The sequence below is a fragment of the Alligator mississippiensis genome, chromosome 1 (assembly GCF_030867095.1).
Source record: "Alligator mississippiensis isolate rAllMis1 chromosome 1, rAllMis1, whole genome shotgun sequence".
In the NCBI taxonomy this organism is placed as follows: domain Eukaryota; kingdom Metazoa; phylum Chordata; order Crocodylia; family Alligatoridae; genus Alligator; species Alligator mississippiensis.
The window spans coordinates 159,577,093-159,598,991 of NC_081824.1; the positions used below are offsets into that span (position 1 = coordinate 159,577,093).

Sequence of the window (21,899 nt, forward strand, 5' to 3'; positions counted from 1 at the left end):
GTACTCCACCTTGATGGGGGGGGAAAACCCGCAACACGCTTATAGGCTTGGCAGTGCTATGCTTGCTAGCACCATAGCCAAAAGAGACTTGTGGGTCACAACAGATCACAAGATGAACATGAGTCACCAATGCAATGTCACAGCTGGTAAAGTGAACAAAACTCTGGCTTGCATCCATAGATGCTTCTCAAGTAAATCTCAGGATGTCATCCTCCCGCTGCATTCGGCCTTGGTGAGGCCGCAGCTGGAGTACTGCATCCAACTCTGGGCTCCACAATTCAAGAAGGATGTGGAGAAGCTTGAAAGAGTCCAGAGGAAAGCCACACGCATGATCAAAGGGCAAGAGGACAGGCCTTATGAAGAGAAGCTAAGAATCATGGGACTCTTCAGCCTGGAAAAGCACAGGCTTAGGGGCGATATGGTGGCAGCTTATAAGCAGGGATCTGGGTTTTCCGTTTCCCACAGAAAAATACAGAAAACCATGGTTTTCACATTTTTATCAGAGAAAACATGGATTTCCCCTTTTAGAAGAGAAACCCACTTATTCTTCCCTTTTGCAAAGAGCCCCAGCCTACAAGAACTGCTTGCAAAAGGGGCGGGGAAACCCTCAACCCTGCTGGGAGGGGAAGGTAGAGGGAAAAGGGTGGGGCCTGACACTCGCACTTACCGGAGGCTGCTTCAGGCTCACTCTTCTTGCTGGAGAAGTGGGGCTTGGGGGGTTGCGGGGCATGGCTGTGGGAAGAAACTGGTTACGGGCTGAGGGAGCGGGGAGGTTTGCAGCTGACTGGGCACTCAGGCTGGGAGGGGGTTTGCAGCCTCTCCGCTCCCGGCCAGAGTGCTCGGCCGGCTGCAAACCCCGACCATTCCTGGCCATCTGCAAACTGGAGTGCCCAGCTGGCTGCAAACCTTCCTGCTCCCTCAGTCCCCAGATGACTTGGGCACTCCAGCCAGGAGCGGGGGAGGTTTACATCCTCCCTGCTCCCTCAGTCCGCAGCCAGCTTGGACACTCCCTGGCCTGTCATTCTGGCTGGGAAGAGGGGTTTGCAGCTGGCTGGGAGCAGCAGGGGTTTGCAGGTGGCTGAGCGCTCCAGCCAGGAGTGGGCAAGCTGCAAACCCCCTCCCAACCAGAGTGCCCAGCCGGTTGCAAACCTCCCTGCTCCCTCAGCTAGCTTTGGCACTCTCTGGCCAGAAAGCAGGGTTTGCAGCCAGCCAGGCACTCCGGCCGGGAGCGGGCAGACTGCAAACCCTGCCTCTCCCAGCTGAAGTGCCCAGCCAGCTGCAAACCCACAAATGCTGTGCTCCCTGCCCTGCTGCCCTCCCCCAGGCCCTCTGGAGTGCAGTGTGCGCAACTGGCATGGCAGGGCACAGCAGGGACATGCACAAAAGCTGCCTGCTGCTGCAATCTCCATGATGCCCTGGCCACACTTCCTCTGTGTGAACGGGGGCAGCAGCGCACACCTGCCCTGCCCCCCCCCAATCTGGGGGCACAGGTTTCCCTTGCCCCCAGGACTGCACGCTGCCACTGGGACCTGGTTCCACCAAAGCCTGCAGCAGGCAGCGGTGGGGGGGAGCCAACTTGTGCATCTGCTGTAGGAGCGGCTGTTTTCCGCCGAAGTCAGGGGGCTGTGGACCTGGGTCCCTGGCCCTATAGGCCTGGCAGCTGGGGACCCCCTCCAGCAGGGCTGAGAGCAGGGGCTGTGGGTTGGAGGCAAGGAGTACAAGTAGGGCTGTGGGAGAGGGAGTGAGGAACACCAGCAAGGCTGTGGGGGGGCATTTAATTTTAACCATGGATTTGGGGATTTTTATCTGAGAATCTGTGATTTTTTTAATCACAGAAAACCAGGATCCCTGCTGATGAGACTGTGACTACCTCACCTGCACAGTTGGGACTTGCCACTAGGGGCTTGGTGAGCAGGGGCAAGTCTAGAAGCCCAAGTAAAAAGTTTCTTAGTGCTAGCCATGGGGCTTGGGTAGCACAGGTGCCAAGTTGCACATTGACAGCCCAGAGATCACAATTTCAAAGCCATCGCAAAAGCACTCACAGCACACCATCAGAGTCCAACGAATCTGTAAGTTATGCTAAATATCTTGTCACAAGGACTTGAGAAAGGAAGAAAGTACAAGACAAGTCAGTGCTGTCAGCCACATCTTAACATTTTGTGTGTTTGTTTTTCAGTCTGTTGTATTTATTGGCACTGGCTATAATGCCAATCAATACACTTGGGGTAGGACTGGTTCACTGCTCTCACTGGGCAAAGCCAACACTGCAGCCCAAGAGCACCTGGTGGCTGTGGTGCCTTCTGCTGCTGCCCAGACTAGCTCACTGCTTCAGCTCCGAGGGACCCAATCCTTTTTTCTCCAGAGCTTGCCCCCCACTCCATGCCACTGCTGGTCGGAGCAGTGAGCCGTTCCAGGGGGCAGTACGAGGCACCACAGCCACCAGGTAACCTGAGGCTGCATTCTACCCAATGTCCCAGAGGGGTGAGGCACCATGCCCGGCTCTGCTGCACTCCAGTGTCCCTTCTCACCCACTGAATCCTAGGATGCTGGAGGACTCCAACTTGGGTAGAAAAGCTGTGGCAAGTGACCACCTTAATGGAACAGGACAAAATTAGGCAGATTAGAGATAATCCTGCCCTGGAGTGGTATAACTTTAAAATGAATGATGACTGCTTTAAGCAGCATAAAACATGGCTGATCTAAGGATTAAGAGCTCCAGAAACCACTTAAAATTACCATGTAACAAGGCCGAGAAATATTTAAAGGGGTTTTTTTTGTTTGATTGTTAAAAACACTGCAGAATTCCCTATTTGGTTGACAATTTTATTCAAAACCTTTCAGATACTACTTAAATACAGAGAACTTTGTGTTTGACATTTACTTTTATAAAATGGATTATCACAAATACCACAGCAGTCTAGTAAAATGTATGTTAATTATTACTTGAAAAGGCAAGTAATAATTGCCTGCTTTTCTAATATTTAACTGGTTATTAATATTTATATTTCAGAGTAAATTAGTTCTGAACAACCCCTCATTATATATTAGTTATGTTCAATGTGTTTTAGTATACCTACAAAAACACTTGTAAACTAACTACTTTTGGAATTACAGTAAAGGGCGCTGCTGAACAAGCTATAGGACACATACAGACTAAAGATTTAAAACTGGACTTTGAAAAATCAAGTTTACTGGGGGGGGTGGGGGAGAAAGAAAGAGAATTGTGAGCTTCTATACTACTGGTCTGTCTGACTTCCACATATATATATATACTCGTTTCACAGATAAAGGATCTGAAATTCACCTGAAATTCATTCAGGAGAAGGTCTCAAAACTAACAAGAGAAAATACCCAGCAGCTCTCAATAAAGAACCTTATGTTAGTAATATCAGCAACTATAAATGAATACAGAACATTGGATACAAGTCTGCATAAGATGGTTCCTTTGTTCCTATGGGCTTACTGACTGTTTGCTCGTCTCTCCCAGCTCTCCCCCTTCCCCTCCCTTTCTCCCCACCCCCGCTACACTTGGCTTTTGTCTTCTAATTTTTCTGTCCTTCTTATACTCTGCTTTCTATATTTCCTTTCACAGTACTAGATGAAGTGAGCTTCAGCTCAGGAAAGCTTGTGATATGTGTGTGTACACACACACACACACACACACACCCCTTCCATTTTATAGTCATACTGGAACATAAGCCCATTGATTGAAGGGCTCTTAGGATTGTTTCAATGTGAAGTAAAAGTTTTTAGAAGCATCTGTGTAAAGAAGAGGTATAGAAATAAAAGGAGAAAAGCCATTACTTTATTCCAAATACTTTTAGAGAGATAAGGTAATCTTGACACAAAAGTATTACCTGATAGAAACTAAAGTCCTTTCAGATGCGTTTTCTACATTCACTATTTTCACTGTGACTATACACATGACAAGCTTTTGACTGGATATTTTTTGTCTTTGCGTGCACTATAGTTTTGCCCTTAAGTTCCCACACAAAGGGAAAGAAGGGCAGTGTGTATATCCTACTACTTTGTTTCTTCTGAACCACAATTTTATAACACATACAACTCTGAAGAAAAAAAGAGAACAAGGGTTCTGGGGTTACTGGAGTTCTTTCTTCTTCAGTGATTGTCCGTATGCATATTCACATTGTGAGCAACTCCAAAGCAATGCTAATGCACACTTTCAGGGAAAGTCCTAGAGACCCCAGGTAAATAGCAACTGAAGGACCATTAAAATGCATCATTAGTCCTGGATACTTTCACAATTGTACAGCGCTTGATAAAGGAATGGATTGAGGTTTAGATGGTTGCCCTGCAATTATCACTTATAGAAACAGTGTGTAGGAAGGCTATGGAAGCACCCTGAGCTCTAATGGTCTGGGCTTTTTCAGACAGCAGCTCCACCTTACTGGTCTCAAAGTTTATTTTCACATAAGCCAATACCCAGTCAGATGGTGTCTGGGCTAACACAGGTGTACCCCTGGTTTGTTTTTGTTTAAGCTAGGGAATCAGATAAGCTATGGTTTTTTTCAGAAAAACTTGGTCCTATATAGATACGCCAAGGCTCTCTTGACATGCAGTGAGTGCAATGAGGTCTTGGGTTGGAAAGCATGAGGCTTTGGGATGAACACCAGCATGTTCATTTGTTAATGCAAGTGAAAACAGTAACCACTTCAGATAAAATTTTAGGTAGGTGGGTTCTCAAAAGTTACCTTGTCTGAACAGAAAGTAATATACTGAAAAAAAAAAAAAAAAATTGACTATGGATTTCCAACCTTTCTTGCTGTGATAATTGTCAATAGGAATGTTGCTTCACAGGAAGTGGAGCGAATAGCTTCAACTCGCCTTCCCACCTTTTGTATTTAAATCATCCACACCATTTTATACACTGATCTATGCTGTCCTGTCACAGCATATGATGGAGTGAGCTTGAGTTCATGAACACCCAACACCCACCCCCCTCACAGACAGACAGAGCTATCTCTATCTGTATCTCTTTATTTACTTAGTCCATAAGATGCATATCTACCTGCCTTCTGCCTGGCTTAATATATAAAAACAGCATAAATTACAGAACCATTAAAGATGTGAAAATTCATATCCCATTGAGGAACAGGATTCCAAACAGGAAAATACCTTAGCCAAGGGTTTATGGAATTTGAGGGTTTGAGTATGGGAACACATATCTGGATGTCTACAGATGGATAAAGGATTGAGATATTTGCTAGGTGTACTTTAACTGAAAGAAAGACAGATAGATGGTCATGAGGTCTGAACTCCAGTAAATAAGCCAGTTTATCAGGGAGAACAGACAGACTAGGATTAATGCCCTCTGCCTGACACCCAGTCAAGAATTTAGGCCAATTCATTAGTTAGGTGCACCGAATGGAGATCTTTTTCATTGTGGATAAGAATCTCTCTAACCTGAGCAAAATATCTTTGCTCTACCTGCAAGATGCATCTAGCCTTCACGGTTTAAGATATGGGAAGTGTAAGTCTGGGTAAAACACCCTCTACATCTATACTGAGACAGCAGGTCTGGAAGCAGAAGCAGAGCCCTGGATCTACCACTGACAGCACCTTATCATTCTGGAGAGATCAAATAAAAGAATTCTTGTGCTACTAGTAGACCTATCCCACAACAAGTTACAGGTATCATCTGTGTAAAAGTCTTATGATGTACAAATAAGTGGAGAGATGTGACCTGTAGGACCCTTCTACACGTGCAGGTAAAGGCGCGATTGGACATAATGTATGATCCATACAATCATGCCATGTGCAAATTAAAGCTGGATAAAAACCAGTTATAAAGTTATTACACATTTTAAAGCAATAACTATAGCTGGTTGGACCTTTTTAAGGCCAGGAGAATTACATTTGCATATGTAGCCAGTCTAAATTTATTGTGTAATTAATAAGGTAATAAATGGTACAATAGATATAACTCACACAGGGGGCTTAAGTGTCCTCTAAGTAAAGAGATATGATCTAAGATTGATATGGATGCAAGCTGACCCTAACCTAATAAGGAGAGGATCTTTGCTGAGGCAGGATTTGAAGAGAGGGGTCCTTGAAAAGGGACCGAGGGGAAATTAGGGTTGGGCAGAGAACTAAACAGTATAGCTAACTGCTATCCTACCCAGGACCTAGTAGTCCAGGTAATTTGAGCCCATCCAGTGTGGAAAGATGCCAAGTAGTTACAGAAGGTAAGTTCTGACAAACAAGGGTGACATGTAGGGAGTGCACGGGGGTGTACATGCACCCCCTGAGAGCACCGGTGCACCCCATCAGGCCGCACTCCCTGTTTAGCCGGTGGGCAGGTGGGAGCACCAGTGCCCTGCTTGCGAGTGCCTGCCAGGGAACGGGGCCACCAGCAAAAGCAGCTGCACTGCTTCTAGAAGTGGCTGCGGGAGTTCCGGAAGTGGCATGGCCACTTTTACAATGAAATCGGCCGTGGGGGACCACCCCCTCCGGGGGACCCCGCCCCCCCCAGTTGCTGATGTGTGTCAGGGGAGCCATGTGCCCCCCCCCCCCCCGACTCAAGAGGCACCAGACAACCATGCTGACAGAGGCTGCCTATCCCTCAGCTCCATCAAATGCTCTGCCATTGCTAGAAGCAGGCTACAATGTGGTCTCTGCAGCTGACAAATGCTGTGAAACTGAAGGTGTTTCTTGAACAGTTCAGAAGAATGGTAAGCATCAGAGATCAAATGTCTGATGAAGGTGGATGGTGCCTAGGAAGCTCAATATGTAGCATACATGATACTTCCATTTTCACTTGGAAGCTGACAAAAGCATTCATGGTAGCCCAAGTCTATTATGGTTTGGAACACAGTACTGATTTTTGTACCCTTGAACAGAAGAAGGTTCTTCACAGTGGCCTAATCCTCCTTTAGGAAACTGGAAACATGCCACCAAGAAAGGTAGCTCATGACGACTGCTATTGCCATGGACTAAAATACAGCCTCAGCAATACCAGAAGCCTCTAACAGAACTGTTTTAGCCATGAGCTGTTCTTTACTAAGTTAGCATGGCTTCTCTGCAGTCCACAGGGAAAGATAGGTTGAATAGGTCAACGGGGATAAACAAGGCAATTAACCCTTTGAGGGTCAAAGGACTTATAAATTCTTGTCCAAATAATGGGATAAGACTACATACTCTTGGTTTAGGCTATATTTAACACAATCCCAGACAGATGATTGGATTTTTTAAATATATATATATTTTTTACCAATTGTCTTATTCAACCCCCTTTTATTTCTCTCAGCAGTGCTCTGCTCCCCTGTCCTTTTTATTTGAAGTCTCTTCCATTTGGAACTTTTTTTCTGCAAACCCATTCTTAAAGTAGGCTTGCCATCTATGAAAGTTTAGCTTCAGGCTGGAAGGGTGGGTAGATTGGTAAAAGGCTGTTTCCTGAGCAGGTGCTCAGACTATTTAGCATGGGGTGTGCCCATCTGAAGACGAGATGGTACCATCACACAATAGGGAGATCTTAAAAACTGCAAGCAAAAAGAAGCCATAGCTAAATTTTTCCTTGGCAAATAAGGAAAAATCAAATGAATTCCTAGTCCTTTAAATAAAAATGTAAGGGACAGGAGGGCCACTAGAAGTAAACATTACCAAGATGGAAGCATCTTCTGGTACAGTAAAAGAAAAAGTGTGCGAGAGTAAGTGGACACATGAGTGCTCTAAGCCTTTTTGAAACAGGAACTTTTGAAAAGGGCAGCAATTGGTACACGCTAGCTGTTATATACGAACAGTCTGTGAACAAATCAAATGCAGCAAAACCTACCCGATTTTAACACTCCTTCATCCAGACATAAAGCAGGACCAGTTTTACTACACTTGAATTGTTCTCAGATTGTTCACACAATTAGAATGTATCAGATGTTGCCTTTTTGAAATATTCTGTTTTTGAAAGGACTCAAGAGCATTTGTGTGTTCATATGATGGGTATACATGCGTGTAATGCATGAGCGTAAGGAGCGAGGGAAGTGGAGGGTGCAGGATAAAAAGGAACCAACCAAGTCCTCTTTACCTCTTTCCTTCTCTTTCAAAAAAGCAGGCAAAATGAAATGAAAAATAACAAAAAGCAGAAACCCTAGGAAGGGTCTTCAAAGAAGGTAGGCTGAAAGACAAGCCAAATATACACACTATCTTTAATCAAGGCGGACACCAAGGCAAAATTTTTCCATCAAACAGTCTGACATCCAGAGTAAAAAAAGTGCATATGAAATCAGAAAGGGTAATATTTTATTTAGATTGTATGAACTCCTGATAGAACAATTGAAAAACAAAAGCACAGAAAGTTGGTAAAATTCACAGGAAGATGGTACAATTTATATAATCTCTCTGCTATTATTTGTTTATTAAGTTACTTTGGGACATTAAAATAAAAATTATTTCCCAGTCAATTTTAATTTTAAAAATAAAAACTAACCTAGAATACTAATTTTATGATGTCAATATACAACAAAACCAGAATACAGCAGAATCATTATGTTTAAAGACTTTTCTAAGATTTTAATTCCCACCAGCCAGTTTAGTATGACTGCAGTTAATGGAAGAACGGTTTTATCGGTGAAGAATGGAAACACAAACACTTTTCCCACAACCTTATAAAAAAATATATTGTTTACTTTTATTTATTTAGTTTATATATATATATATATATAAAAAATAAAACAATCTTAAAAATTATTTTGACCCTACAATTTTCTTTTACTTGTTTTGTGTATATATATATATATATATATATATATATATATATATATATATATATATATATATATATATAGGGTCAAAATAATTTTAAAATTCTTGGCCGAGTCCGATATTTCTACAGGTAGCTTGGCAGCCATGATGGGATTTCAGTTTTCCTGGCTAGCTATGATTAGGAATTTTATATAACGTAATCAGCCTCTGGAATGTGAAGAAATAGTACAGAAAGATGCGGACTTAAATGTTCAACAGTTTAATCACAAACTCAAAGTAATCTTTTCAGTCAAACATACTACAATGCAGCTGGCAAACTGGAACTGGTTTAAAAAGAGAGAAAGAAAAATATATATAACCCAAGAGTGTGTGTAAAAGTTAGGATGACAAAGCTCCATTTGAACCATCTTAATAATTCTGGATATGTTACCTTAATCTTTACAAAATGATACAGGCCTATAACACGACAGGCTGAACATCCAATCAGGAGAAGGAAAGTCTGTGTTTTAACCAGCTTCAAAATTAAAGTGATACAGGGATTTTAAGAGAAGCCTTGATTAGGCCAGCAGCTGCTTTTTGCTCATTACTGCACCATAAGCATATTTTATACTCTCTACACACACAGAACCAGCAACAGATTATTTTTCCTTTATTAAAGCCAAATACCTGACAATGTACTTGGTAAACAGCAACAGGAAATTTTAAACACTGACAGATAGCATATTCTTTTAACTGGAACTTGAGGATAGCTGCTAGACATGCCATTTGAATTTTTTTCAATATCTGTGACAAACTTGCATTTTCTAAAGTTCAGAAAAGCTTTTTACTTTTAAAAGCTGGATATCAAAGAGCATGTTTGATTAAAAACTTTTTTCTTGGGCTAGAAAAAAGTAATACATAATCAAGTAAAATGCTCCGTGCTGCAAATTCTCTCATTCACCACAAATAAGGAGAAAGCAATTCTGATGGATTCATTAGGAAAAGAAAAGTGTTTTGTTCACATATGCAACAGACATGTCTAATGATAGGTATTTGCATGAGGTAAGAAACAAAACGCCTCTTCTGTTCCATTTACTGATACATTTTCTAGGAACATTTTTAACATTAAAAATACAAATTCTGTATCACATCAAGGTCCTGAACTGAATTGTTGTTATACTTTCATTCAGGTGTTAGCTGGAAGGTTAAGAATATTACTGTCCTAGGAATGGTCTTGCTTCCTTGAAATCTCTGGACTAGACAAGATAACGTTGTCCTTTTTAAAGCCTCCTCTCAAAAATGTAGACCAATAAAATATTAGGAAATCAGGAAGTTGTAACTAAACGCAGCTCTCTTTCCCTTTTACATTAACCAAAGAAACCTGACATTTCTAGAGAAAGACATAATCAGGCATATCACTCTACATGTTTACATATCACTCACTGAAATCCAGGTAGTATCCAACTGTACTCATGAAAATGTGAAGAAGATATATAAGCAAAGGATAGCTAGAATTTAACCATACCTTCCCTTTATATGTTAATGTATTTATTTTCCCATTTATTTCACAATAAGCAGATTTAATTTATAATGCTCCATTCATTAAAGTTAAATAATAAAGCAAGAATAATAAATAACATCTGAGTTACAAACCCTGGTTGAATATTTGGATGTTGAAACACTGCTGGCTGATGAACTCTTTCCCGAAGTCCCTTTTGATGCCATTTCAACATTAAAAAATTCATAAAGTGTTGTAATAAAACTATATCTTATAAATAGAAAGGAAGTGTATAAGGTTTGGAGAAAAAGCAGTTAGATCGTAAGAAGCTGGAGGGAGTAGCACTATAATAAAAGAACTCCAGAAATTCATCAATATACAAATGCTTAGTTACAGAACCTTGTAGCATATAATGAATGAATACAAAAATCTTAGACATAAATATGTTAGTAGCTGCACAATGTTGAGAGAAACCACAAAAATTACTAAAACTGTGCCAGTTGATGTCAGATACCCAGATATTAATAGGTCAAATACCACAGAAATCTTCAACACCATAACCAAATGGTTGCTTCTGGAGTGCGCGCATGTGTGTGGGTGTATGTGCGCATGCGTGTGTGTGTGCAGACACAAATAACGGGGTGGTTTGCAGACATAGCTACCTTCCTCATTAAACAGGAGTGTAGGGAATATTTTGTGGGGGAGAGTAAACAGGAGTCTGGTGGGGGAGGGGAGAAAGGAAAAAAAAAAAAAGAAAATGCATGCGTGACAGAGACAAGGACTGACTTGTCTTCTTCCCCCGCCTTTCTGTTGATTGGGGCTGGAGGTACGACAGGGCAGTCAACTGGCTCTTGCATGTTTCTTCACTCCACATACTTAAGATCTAGACTTTTCAAAAGCTTCCTCCTGTTAGCTTCCCTACCTCTAAATCTATTAAGAGAAGGGTTCCTTTTCAATTATTATATTTTAAATGGAGGACTCATCCATCACCTATTTTCCCCCACTGGGCCAAACTGGCACAAGAGCTGCTGAACGTTTTCATCCTCCCTGCTGCATTTGAGAAGCGAGTGATTTGAAAGCAACCAAATTTAAAGTTTCAGGTATTAAAGAAAATAAAACCATTAGCTGAGTGCAATTTGAGGCTGCTGTCCAAAATAATAGAAAGCATGGGCACACAGTAGGCCTGTGCAAAGCAGCAAGTATTCGATTCAGCTTTGGATTTGGCTGATTTGGAGGGATAGCGATTCCATTCAGTGATTCGAGTCATTGTCCCGACTTGATTTGAATTTGGAGATTTGGCTGCCAAGTTGGGCCGAATCTCCTCTGAATTGCACGGGTGGCGGTGAGCAGGGCCCCACCTCCTGCCCACTCCCAGGCTGCGCCGCCTGGCCCTAGCATCCCAGCACTTAAAAAAAAAAGAAGAAAAAAAAAGCCTCGCACTCACTGCCTGCAGCAACAGCAGTGACTGGGGCCTTGGAGGACTTGTGGCGGAGCACCCCCATGAAGCACCTGGCCCCCACGCAGCAGCTGTCACATTGTGTGGGTACAACATGGTTCGGTAGGGCACCGCACGCTGTCCCAGAGCTGGGGCGGCTCCAGCAGTCACCCGGTGCCCGGCAGCACTCAGCCTGAGGGGCATCAGTTCCCAGACAGTGCACGGAGCCCCAGGACACCCTGTCGAGCAGTGCTACACCCACTTGATGCAACAGCTGCTGTGCAGGTGCCAGGCGGGGGGGTCAATCCCCATTGCCTGCCACTGCGTGGGGCGGGGGGGGGGGAGGGGGCTCTGCCACAAGCCCCCAAAGATCCCAATCGCCGCTGCAGTCGATGAATGCGGGGCTTTAAAAAAAAAGTGCTGGGATTCTGTGGCTGGCCTGTGCAGCCATGGGGGGGAGGGGCTGGAGGAGCCGGCGGGGGATTAGGCCATGTGGGGGTCCCTCTCCTCCAGCCCCACCACCCGCTATTTACCAGCACAGAGCATGGGTCCAGCTCCCTGCAGTGGCAAGCAGGAACTGCCTGAATCAATTCAGAGGCTTCCGATTAGATTCAAACTTTTTAATGGGCCTCTTGTTTCAATTTAGTTTCGAGATTCAGCCCCCGAACTGGGCCAAATCTCCTCCAAATCGAATTGGCTACTAAAGCTTTTCACAGCCCTAGCACACAGCATCCTTTCCAGTGTTAAGTAAAGAAGTTGCTCATATGTCATGCACAATGCTAGGAAGACCAGTTAGGACAGACCAAAAAAGTCAGGGAAGCAAGGCAGAAAGGAAATTGGCTAGAGGGTCGCACCCAAAGAGTCGTGGTAGATGGGTCGGTCTCGACCTGGAAGGGTGTGGGCAGTGGGGTCCCGCAGGGTTCGGTCCTTGGACCGATACTCTTTAATGTCTTCATCAGCAACTTGGACGTGGGAGTGAAATGTACTCTGTCCAAGTTTGCAGATGACACAAAGCTATGGGGAGAAGTGGACACGCTGGAGGGCAGGGAACAGCTGCAGGCAGACCTGGATAGGCTGGACAAGTGGGCAGAAAACAACAGGATGCAGTTCAACAAGGAGAAATGCAAAGTGCTGCACCTAGGGAGGAAAAATGTCCAGCACACCTACAGCCTAGGGAATGACCTGCTGGGTGGCACAGAGGTGGAAAGGGATCTTGGAGTCCTAGTGGACTCCAAGTTGAACATGAGCCGGCAGTGTGACGAAGCCATCAGAAAAGCCAATGGCACTTTATCGTGCATCAGCAGATGCATGACAAATAGGTCCAGGGAGGTGATACTTCCCCTCTATAGGGCGTTGGTCAGACTGCAGTTGGAGTACTGCGTGCAATTCTGGGTGCCACACTTCAAGAAGGATGCGGATAACCTGGAGAGGGTACAGCGAAGGGCAACTCGTATGGTCAAGGGCCTGCAGACCAAGCCCTACGAGGAGAGACTAGAGAAACTGGACCTTTTCAGCCTCCGCAAGAGAAGGTTGAGAGGCGACCTTGTGGCTGCCTATAAGTTCATCACGGGGGCACAGAAGGGAATTGGTGAGGATTTATTCACCAAGGCGCCCCCGGGGGTTACAAGAAACAATGGCCACAAGCTAGCAGAGAGCAGATTTAGACTGGACATTAGGAAGAACTTCTTCACAGTTTGAGTGGCCAAGGTCTGGAACGGGCTCCCAAGGGAGGTGGTGCTCTCCCCTACCCTGGGGGTCTTCAAGAGGAGGTTAGACGAGTATCTAGCTGGGGTCATCTAGACCCAGCACTCTTTCCTGCTTATGCAGGGGGTCGGACTTGATGATCTATTAAGGTCCCTTCCGACCCTAACATCTATGAATCTATGAAATAGGCACCCACAATCTTGGTGGACAGAAAAAAGGAAATAAAATTAAGACACTGATTGTGGAGTAAGTGACTGACATCTTTAGGATGGCATGAAAGACACAAATATTAGGATTGTAAAAGGTAGTGTGCTTACATAAGGGAAAACAGGAGGTGATAAGATCCATAAGTTCTGTGGATATAACAGAAACACACTGAATGTCAGTATCTGTTGTCTTGAGAAATACAACATAAAATGTGCCCTAATAATTAGAGATTCTCTTATAAGTAATTCCCATGGGCTAAGTACAGACATTCAAGAAGCCCCACCCTGTATCAATTCAATCTTTGCAAGTTAGTTTTTGGAGGCTGAGTATGATTGGGGAGTGGCTTAAGCCCCCATCCTGGCCTGCCTGGTCCCCAGCCAGGGTGTGCCTGGAAGGGGAAGGGGGAAGCAGCACTTACCAGGCATTCCCTCCCCCCCAACTCAAGTAGCAGGGGGAGTGGCCAGAGGCTGGCTCCAGCCAGCAGCCTGAGGTGAAGGGGGGACAGTTTAATTCCCACTCCCTCCCCTCTCCCACCAGCACAGGACCCCAGCTGGGATCTGTCTGAAAGGGGTGGCCCTGTCAGGCAGACGTCAGCTGGTGTCCCATGCCAGTGGGAGAGGGGATGGAGCGAGGATTAAATCCCCCTCCCTGCATCACCCTGCTGGTCCTGGCCGGGGTGTGGTGTGGCAACGTGCCCTGTCCTCCACTCCACTTGAGCCTCAGCCCACACCCCCACCACTCCAACAGGGGAAAAGTCTGGCATATTACTTAACTGAATTTTCTGTATAAAGGACAGATACAAGAGAACTATGGAATTTCTCTTACCCCCCCCCCCCCCCATTCTGCTACTTTTCCTCATTTTTTTTTTTAAAAGGCCTACTAGGGCAAACGGTTGGTGCCCTAAACTCCAGTTTAGATAAATGCTTTTAGTACCTTCCTGAGATAAAGAGGGTGAGTAGACCAGCAGTGCTCAACCTACCCAACCCTGTGAGCTAGATGAGTGAAATGGGGACAATCCAAGGGTGCGATATGGCACGTCAGTTCAGCCCCACATGCCATCCTAATCCCATGCATGGAGCTATATCATATGGCCCACAGGGCTCCCCACAGGTCTGAAAATTTGATTGGGGGGGGGGGAGGACTGATGGCAGCATAAACTACTGTCTCTCTGGGAGCCATAGCAATGAATGCTGCCACTGCTGCTCCACAGCTACATTTCCAGACCTGTAGGGAGTCCTGAGGGCTGGATGACATGACTCTGCAGGCCATAGGCTGAGCACCACTAGAGTAGGTAATCACACAATTAGGAATATTTAACAAAACAGATAACCTTCCATATTGCTGTCATCATATGTCCCATGTTGAGACACTGCTTTATGTATACAGCTGTAACAAAATCATCCCCAACTGATATTGGAAACACATTCCAAGAGTGATGAGAAATGATGCTAAAGACTGAAACAATCCACCTAGCCATGGATGCTGTGGAAACTCTGCTAGTAATTCTCAACCAGGATACCAGAAGTGCCCAAGGTTAAAAAAAGTTGAGAACCAGTGCTCTGAGACATACGATCTCTCTCAAAGCAATAAAAATAAAAACTGTAAAATACTTAAGATGCAAGAGAGACCAATATTATTAATTTGATGTAAATATGTGTGTATACAACAAAAAAGTATATCCAAAAAAACCCAAGTCTATATATATGCCAAAGGAAGACTATTTTTATTATATAAAAGAACAATAATTCAATTTTTTATTTACTTATTGTTTTTGAAATTACTTTTTTCACACTTGGAATAGGGAGGCAAACTGTGTTGAATTTTTTTTAAATGTGTATGCTGCCTAAACTTTGTCTTGCAATGTATATCATAGGAAGTTTTCAGGAAGCTGCTCTCTTTTCCCAAAGCACATTTGAGAAACATTTCCCTGCTACCAAAATAAATGTGAAATAAGTTTAGAATGTACCTGCAATTTGCTTACATAGGTAGCCCTCAAAGTGCAATTAAAAGGCCCAAGTGTAACCTGGATCCAGAAATGTCAGAGATTAAATTTAAGACATGTCCACAATTTGGCTACATTTGGACACCCTATAGATGGAGAAAAAAAAGCAAGCCAAATGTTTTGTAATTGCATTTTAACATCTCTTCAATTTGAGATGGTGGTAAGATAACATTGGAACAGCATCTCACAACAATTCTCTCCAATAAAATTATAAAAAGAAGTAAAAGATCTGAAAATTTGGAAACTTTATCAAAGTTGCAAAAATGCCAATGGTATACCAGGTTGTTTAACAGGAGAGTCTCTTGCAATAGTTTTCTGCTCTATTTGGCACTGGTGAAGCTTCATCTGGAGTACTGTGTCTAGTTTTGGGTCCTACACTTTAATGAAGATGAGAACAGACTGGAAAGCAACGAATGGAGAGGGAAAAAAGGTTAGAGGCCTGGGAAATATGACATAAGGAAAGGCTGAAAGAACAAGGATTATTTAATCTGGAGAAATGAACACTAAGAGCAGATTTAGTAACAGTCTTCAATTATCTGAAGGACAAATAAAAATAAGACAGATATGGTCTTTTCTCTGTAGCTCTAGGAGACAGGAATAGGAGCAATGGCCTCAAATGGCATCAGAGGAAATTTAGGTTCAAGGTAAAAAGAACTTGTTGACTGTGAGGATGGTCAAGCATCACAGGCTACCTGGACAAATTGTAGAATCTCCATCTCCAGAAATTTTTCAAGAGCAGATTAGAGGGACACTTGACTGGGATGATTTATCAGTATCCCATCTCTCTGCAAGTCCATTCATAACATATGACCAAGTAGGCTGTAGCCTACAAAAGCTCAATGCCTTTTTGAATGAGTTAGCCTATAACAGGGGCAAGCAAAAATACCACCAGCCCATTTTATCTGGCCTGCAGGGCCTCTAAAATGTTTAGAAAATTAATTTATCTGCCCCAGGCTGCCTGCCAAAGGTAACAGGCAACCAGCAGCAGCAGGACCCAGCGGGTGCCTAAGCCTGAGAAGCAAGGCTGCCTGCTCTCCCCCACCCCCACTCCCCTCCCTCCCTCAGTCCCCACCCAGAAGCCTCTGAGGTTTCTGACCTCGCAACCCTGGAGCTGTCCCCCCCTCCTCTCCATCCGAGTGGAAAGTAAGGTAAGGTGCACCACACTCGCACCTGACACATACACCCCCTTACTGCTCACACACAACATACACTAGGACTGTATTTTGAATGATTATGCAGTCACCTCTAGATACACTTCATGCACACATGAATTAGCACAAAAATATTTTTAAATAAATTAAAATAAGTTATTATAGAATCACAGAAGTAGGGTCAGAAGGGACCTTGTAGATCTTCAAGTCCGACCCCCTGCCTGGACAGGAGGAAAACTGGGCTCAAATGACCCCAGCCAGGTAGGCATCAAGCCGCTTCTTAAAGACCCCCAGGGTAGGAGCTAGCACCACTTCCCTTGGAAGTTGGTTCCAGATCCTAGCTGCCCTAACTGTGAAGTAGTTCCTATGGATGTCTAATCTAAACCTACTCTCCAACTACTTGTGGCCGTTATTCCTTGTTATCCCGGGGGGCGCTAGGGGAAACAAGGTCTCCCCCGAACCCTTTTGGTCCCCCCTAGTGAGTTTACAGATGGTCACCAGGTCCCCCCTCAGCCTTCTCTTGTGAAGGCTGAACAGGTTCAGGTCCCATAGCCTCCCATTGTAGGGTCTGCCCTGCTGTCCCTGGATCATGCGGGTGGCCCTCCTCTGGACCCTCTGAATGTGGTCCACATCCCTCTTGAAGTGGGGTGCCCAGAACTGGACACAGTACTCCAGCTGTGGCCTGACCAGTGTCGCGTAGAGGGGGAGGATGTAGATGTTATAGTAGACGTTTTATTTTTTTTGTATTATTAATTTGGGTTTTTTTTCTGGTTTCAAGACTGTAGTGCTCTCCCTGCCAAAAGGAGTACTTCTGGGGCAAGGGGAGGGACGTCCGGTGGCAAAGGTCAGGGGTTAGGGGCAGGACTTTTGGTCCCAATATGGCAACTGGGGGCAGGGCTCCCCATGCAGCCCTTGACAGCTCCTCGGAACTCGGTAAGCAGGCCTCCACCCGAAATAATTGCCTGCCTTTGGTCTTGCCTTCTACCAAACTTCAGACTATCATGCTAGCTCTCTCTCTCTGGGATGGTTTAGTCAGGGATGATCCTGCCTTGAGCAGGAGGCTGGATTGGATGACCTCTGAAGGTCCCTTTCAGTCCTAATTTCTTATGATCCTTAAGGTAATATCTCTAAGCTTCTTATTTTTTCATATTCAAATCCATCTTTTTTATTGCAGTTTAAAAATTGAGAAGTTAAACCTTAGATGATTGGAAACTATCATTTCATTGTTCACATTTTCAGAAAAGATTTATATATAACTCTTCATGTTTCAAGTATTCACAGTAAACTATTAGAAAATTCAAATATGCAAGAATAGAGATCCTTGGTAGTTTGACAGCCTTTTAACATCTAGACTATTTCTATTTAACAGCTGATCCATAATGCACCTTGGCTTTCTCCAACTACAAAAAGGTCAGAGACTGACTCTGATGATTCTCTTACTCTTATTTCCATCCCCACATACCAAGTGCTAATTTAATATAAGGGTAGGCACATACTTCAGAATAGATTTCATGCTTTAGAGGGGAGGGAGGGCAAGGGGGGGGGGGAAAGAATTCAGAGGAAGATCAAAATCTTCCACCCTGGTGTCATAATTTTCTAAGGTTAGACAAATTAAAAAAGGTTCTTCACTACCAAAAGGAGGTAAGTTTCTTAAAGATTTTTTAAAACTCCTTTTTTAAATGTTCATTTTATAATTTTATTAAATTTTAGTTTCTGGTTTAGTTTTAATCTGTGACTGTTTATGCATGCTCACAAGGCTGCTTCCATTTTAGCAGCTGTCTATTCATTCCTCTAGTTAAAGGTTTAAAGATATTGAATTACTGCTTGAATTTTACCTATACCAAATGTTGGTTAAGAAAAGTTTCCTTGATGTTACGTTTCAAGGACAGGGTAAGACTCCCTCCTCTCATTTTATTTGGTTTTCAGGCTGTTGTGTCAGATTCAGCACTGCAGACAAATGACTTACCTCTAATGAAGCAGTGTTTTTACTGTGGAAGCTATTCTATCGGATGCTTAGGCAAAACATGCTTCCTTCATAAGAAAGTGCATCTTTTTCCCCTCCCCCTTCAAAAGACAGTCTTGGGAAAAGTCTAAAAGAAGAATATGCCCTTTGTCGTTTTATTCCTCTCAGATGTTGAGAATACATTGCCTATTATAATTTAGGTTCAGTCTCTAAGAAGTAGTGTGGGAAATGGCTCTTTTGTGTTCTAAAAGCAAATTGGAAAAATGAATGGGTAGTGAAAGAAACCTTCTCAGACCTTTTAAGCAGCTTGTTTGTTAAGGTCATCCTTTGTCCTACAGAAAGCTGGCACTAAACATAACAGTATATATGGATCATATCAGAAAACTCCTTCCAGACATACACAGACACACATACAAAAGTTACCTTCCTTTCACATGGCCTCAGCTTTTAAGAATCTGAAACTGGCTTTGCCTGACCTCAAGTCACAAGAATTGTGATTCTGTCTGAAAACTCAGTATCATTCATCATTTACCTGGTCCCTGTCAAATTCAAAGTCATATTTGGATATTTAATTTATTCCTATTTCCTAAAGACAACAGCACAGTATTATCCCATGGAAGGGGAGCGAGGAGGAGGGGTAGTGAAGAGGGAAGGAATCCTCAAGTGAATGAACAAAGTTAAATGAAATGGGGAAAAGACATTGTGGCTTTTGTTCAGCTGGGATTTACTTAATTAGTTGGTCTTTTGACCTCCATAAAATGTTCCTCTTTTTTAATGATGCCAGGTCAAACAAAGTTCATACATCAGAACTTACTTGCAGATTTAAATATTTATGAATTGGGCTCGGAGTAAATTACTTTAAATATTCCAATTTAGATGGCAAGTTAAAAAAAAGTAACAATGTAGAACACAAGTTTTATCTTTTCCTTTTATAAATAGGGTTTTTTTTTTCATGTGGCCTTCATTTAAATTAGTATTAATGGAAATTCTGTGGGGTGATGAACTCTTTATCAGGCACTACTGTTAAACATTCACTAAACAATCCTTGCCAACCACAGTAGACACCTCCACCTCATTCTCACATATACATATATACACATGGCAGTCTTATTATTTCTGTGACTTAGGAAAAATGCTATATATATAGCATTTTTTTTTATAATATATATATAATTTTTCCTAAAGTCACAGAAATGATAAGACTGTGCCTTGTAACCACAGTTAGCAAAAAAAAAAAAATTACCTATTTTGTGGATACAATACAATTACAGTAACATAACTAATGAGTTAAATAGTTACAGGTCTGCAGCCATTAACTCAAAATACTTTATGTTCTACCCTTTTTCTTTATATTTCTTTTTATTTCTGAAAAATATACCTTCTTCAACCATGAAGTAACTAATAAAGAAAATAACTGTTAGAAATAATCTACTTATATCATGACTAAAATATACCTATGAAAGTATAACCTGGAAGCTCCTACCATACAAAAAAGACTATTAAGGAAAGGGAAATATTAGTAATAAAAAGGTAGTTTTCAAAAGTCAGCTAGCCAAAAGATTAAACAAAGCAGTTATATCTTTAAATAAAGACTTCAGAAACTTGCTGTAACATGAGATTCATCTTGAAAACTCAAGTCAGGTCTTCCGAAATTATCAAAAGATTCTTAAAAAAAAAAAATCAATGAAAGAGCTTATCTATATGCAAACAGCAAAACACACACACACAGAGCACAGAGAGAGCATATGTGTATGTGTGTAGGTTCTTAATTCCATTCCACTGAGTATGATTGATACTAAAAATAGTTAAAGTTACTGCAGTAAAAACTATAAATACAACATATTAAATTTACAACTCTGGAATACATGAGATAAGTCTTATTTGTCATTTTTGTTCTTTGTACCCTGAAAAACAGGAAGAGATCAGATAATTTAAAACAAGTCAGTTTTTCCACAGGGATAGAGTAAATCCATATTTAGTGACTTCTGGCATTATTATAATCATAATCTTTAGTTTCAGTCTGCATGAGTCCATGTAAACATAAAGACCTGCTTTAAAAAATACATTCAGAAATATCAAACTGGTATATAAAGAATACTTGAAACAGATCCTAAAATGATATTAGATTTGAAGGCAATGCAGTACAGTTATTTTTAAGACATTCCACTACACTAATACAGTCATATTATTGTGAACTTGTATCGTTATGATTGTGGTATTGAAATAATTTTAATGAAAAGCAGATGTGTGTGTACCATTAGCTGCACAAAACATTTCAGTTTTAACAGTGGTACAAGTATTACATTTCTTACCTTGTCAATCATTTTACGTGCTTCCACTTCCTCCGAATTGGGATTTTCCAACTCAATAGTGTAAGTTCCTTTGTCACTTTGGTCATCATCATTATCCTTTTCGGTAGCAGCAGACACAGATTGGCTTTTTAATTTTTTGTCCATCTCCTGGCTCTGTCCTGGCCTATGCCCAAGGCTTCCAGAGCTCCTTAACAATACAGTTTGTAAGATAGGTAATGCAGCAGAAGGCTCTTCAGATTTCTGCTTTAACAGTTTTGTATGAACACCGTGTACTGTCCTGTAGTGTGAAGAGCTAGTCTGCAAAGGTGAAGAAACTGTTTTGTCTCCTGATGGTTGTTTCACTCGCTCAGCTCTTGGATGAGGTGTTGGAGAAGTCGTTTCTGGGCAGACACCTCCCACGTTCTGAGAAAAGGAATAAGACCTTCTCTTTCGAGGATGGTCCTCATCAAAAAACTCAATCATAAAGGCAGTCTGACTTACAGTAGCTTGTTCTTGGTGCTTTTCTGCAGAGTGAACTTTCTGGTGCAATGACTTCTGTTCTGCATGATGATGCCTCAAATGTTCTTCAAGTGTGGCCCGTTTGCTGTAATGCCTGTGGGCACCAACATTTTCTGAATCACTTTGTGTCCCGTCGTCATGTTTATTTCCTGCGAACAAGACAAAAAGAAATCATAGTAATACAAACACTAAACAAAACAGTACATGGGAAAAAAGCTGGCAAATGAAAATGTAGGTGGAAATAGTTGTTTGTTTGTGAGAGTCCAATGAATCTTCAGTAACAGGCTCTGCGAACTAATGCATTCAACTGCTACCAGTCAAACAATGAAGCCTTTTACAAGCTGAACAGTGACACAGATGCATTTAAATCACGTTTTTCACCAAACTTCTAATCTGTAACAATTTAATCAATGACTTACAGAATGGACAATATCA

The 21,899-nt window shown here is 42.5% G+C and overlaps 1 protein-coding gene across 12 annotated transcripts in view; it reads right to left on the reverse strand.

The window, feature by feature from the left end:
* The window catches only part of CEP170 (centrosomal protein 170), a 181,111-nt gene that overhangs the window by 69,782 nt on the left and 89,430 nt on the right, over positions 1-21,899 (reverse strand). For all 12 annotated transcript variants that reach the window (XM_059715932.1, XM_059715908.1, XM_059715935.1 and 9 more), the window contains one exon: positions 20,967-21,613. In XM_059715932.1, the coding sequence (XP_059571915.1) occupies positions 20,967-21,613 (647 nt within the window). The remainder of the gene's footprint in view (positions 1-20,966; positions 21,614-21,899) is intronic.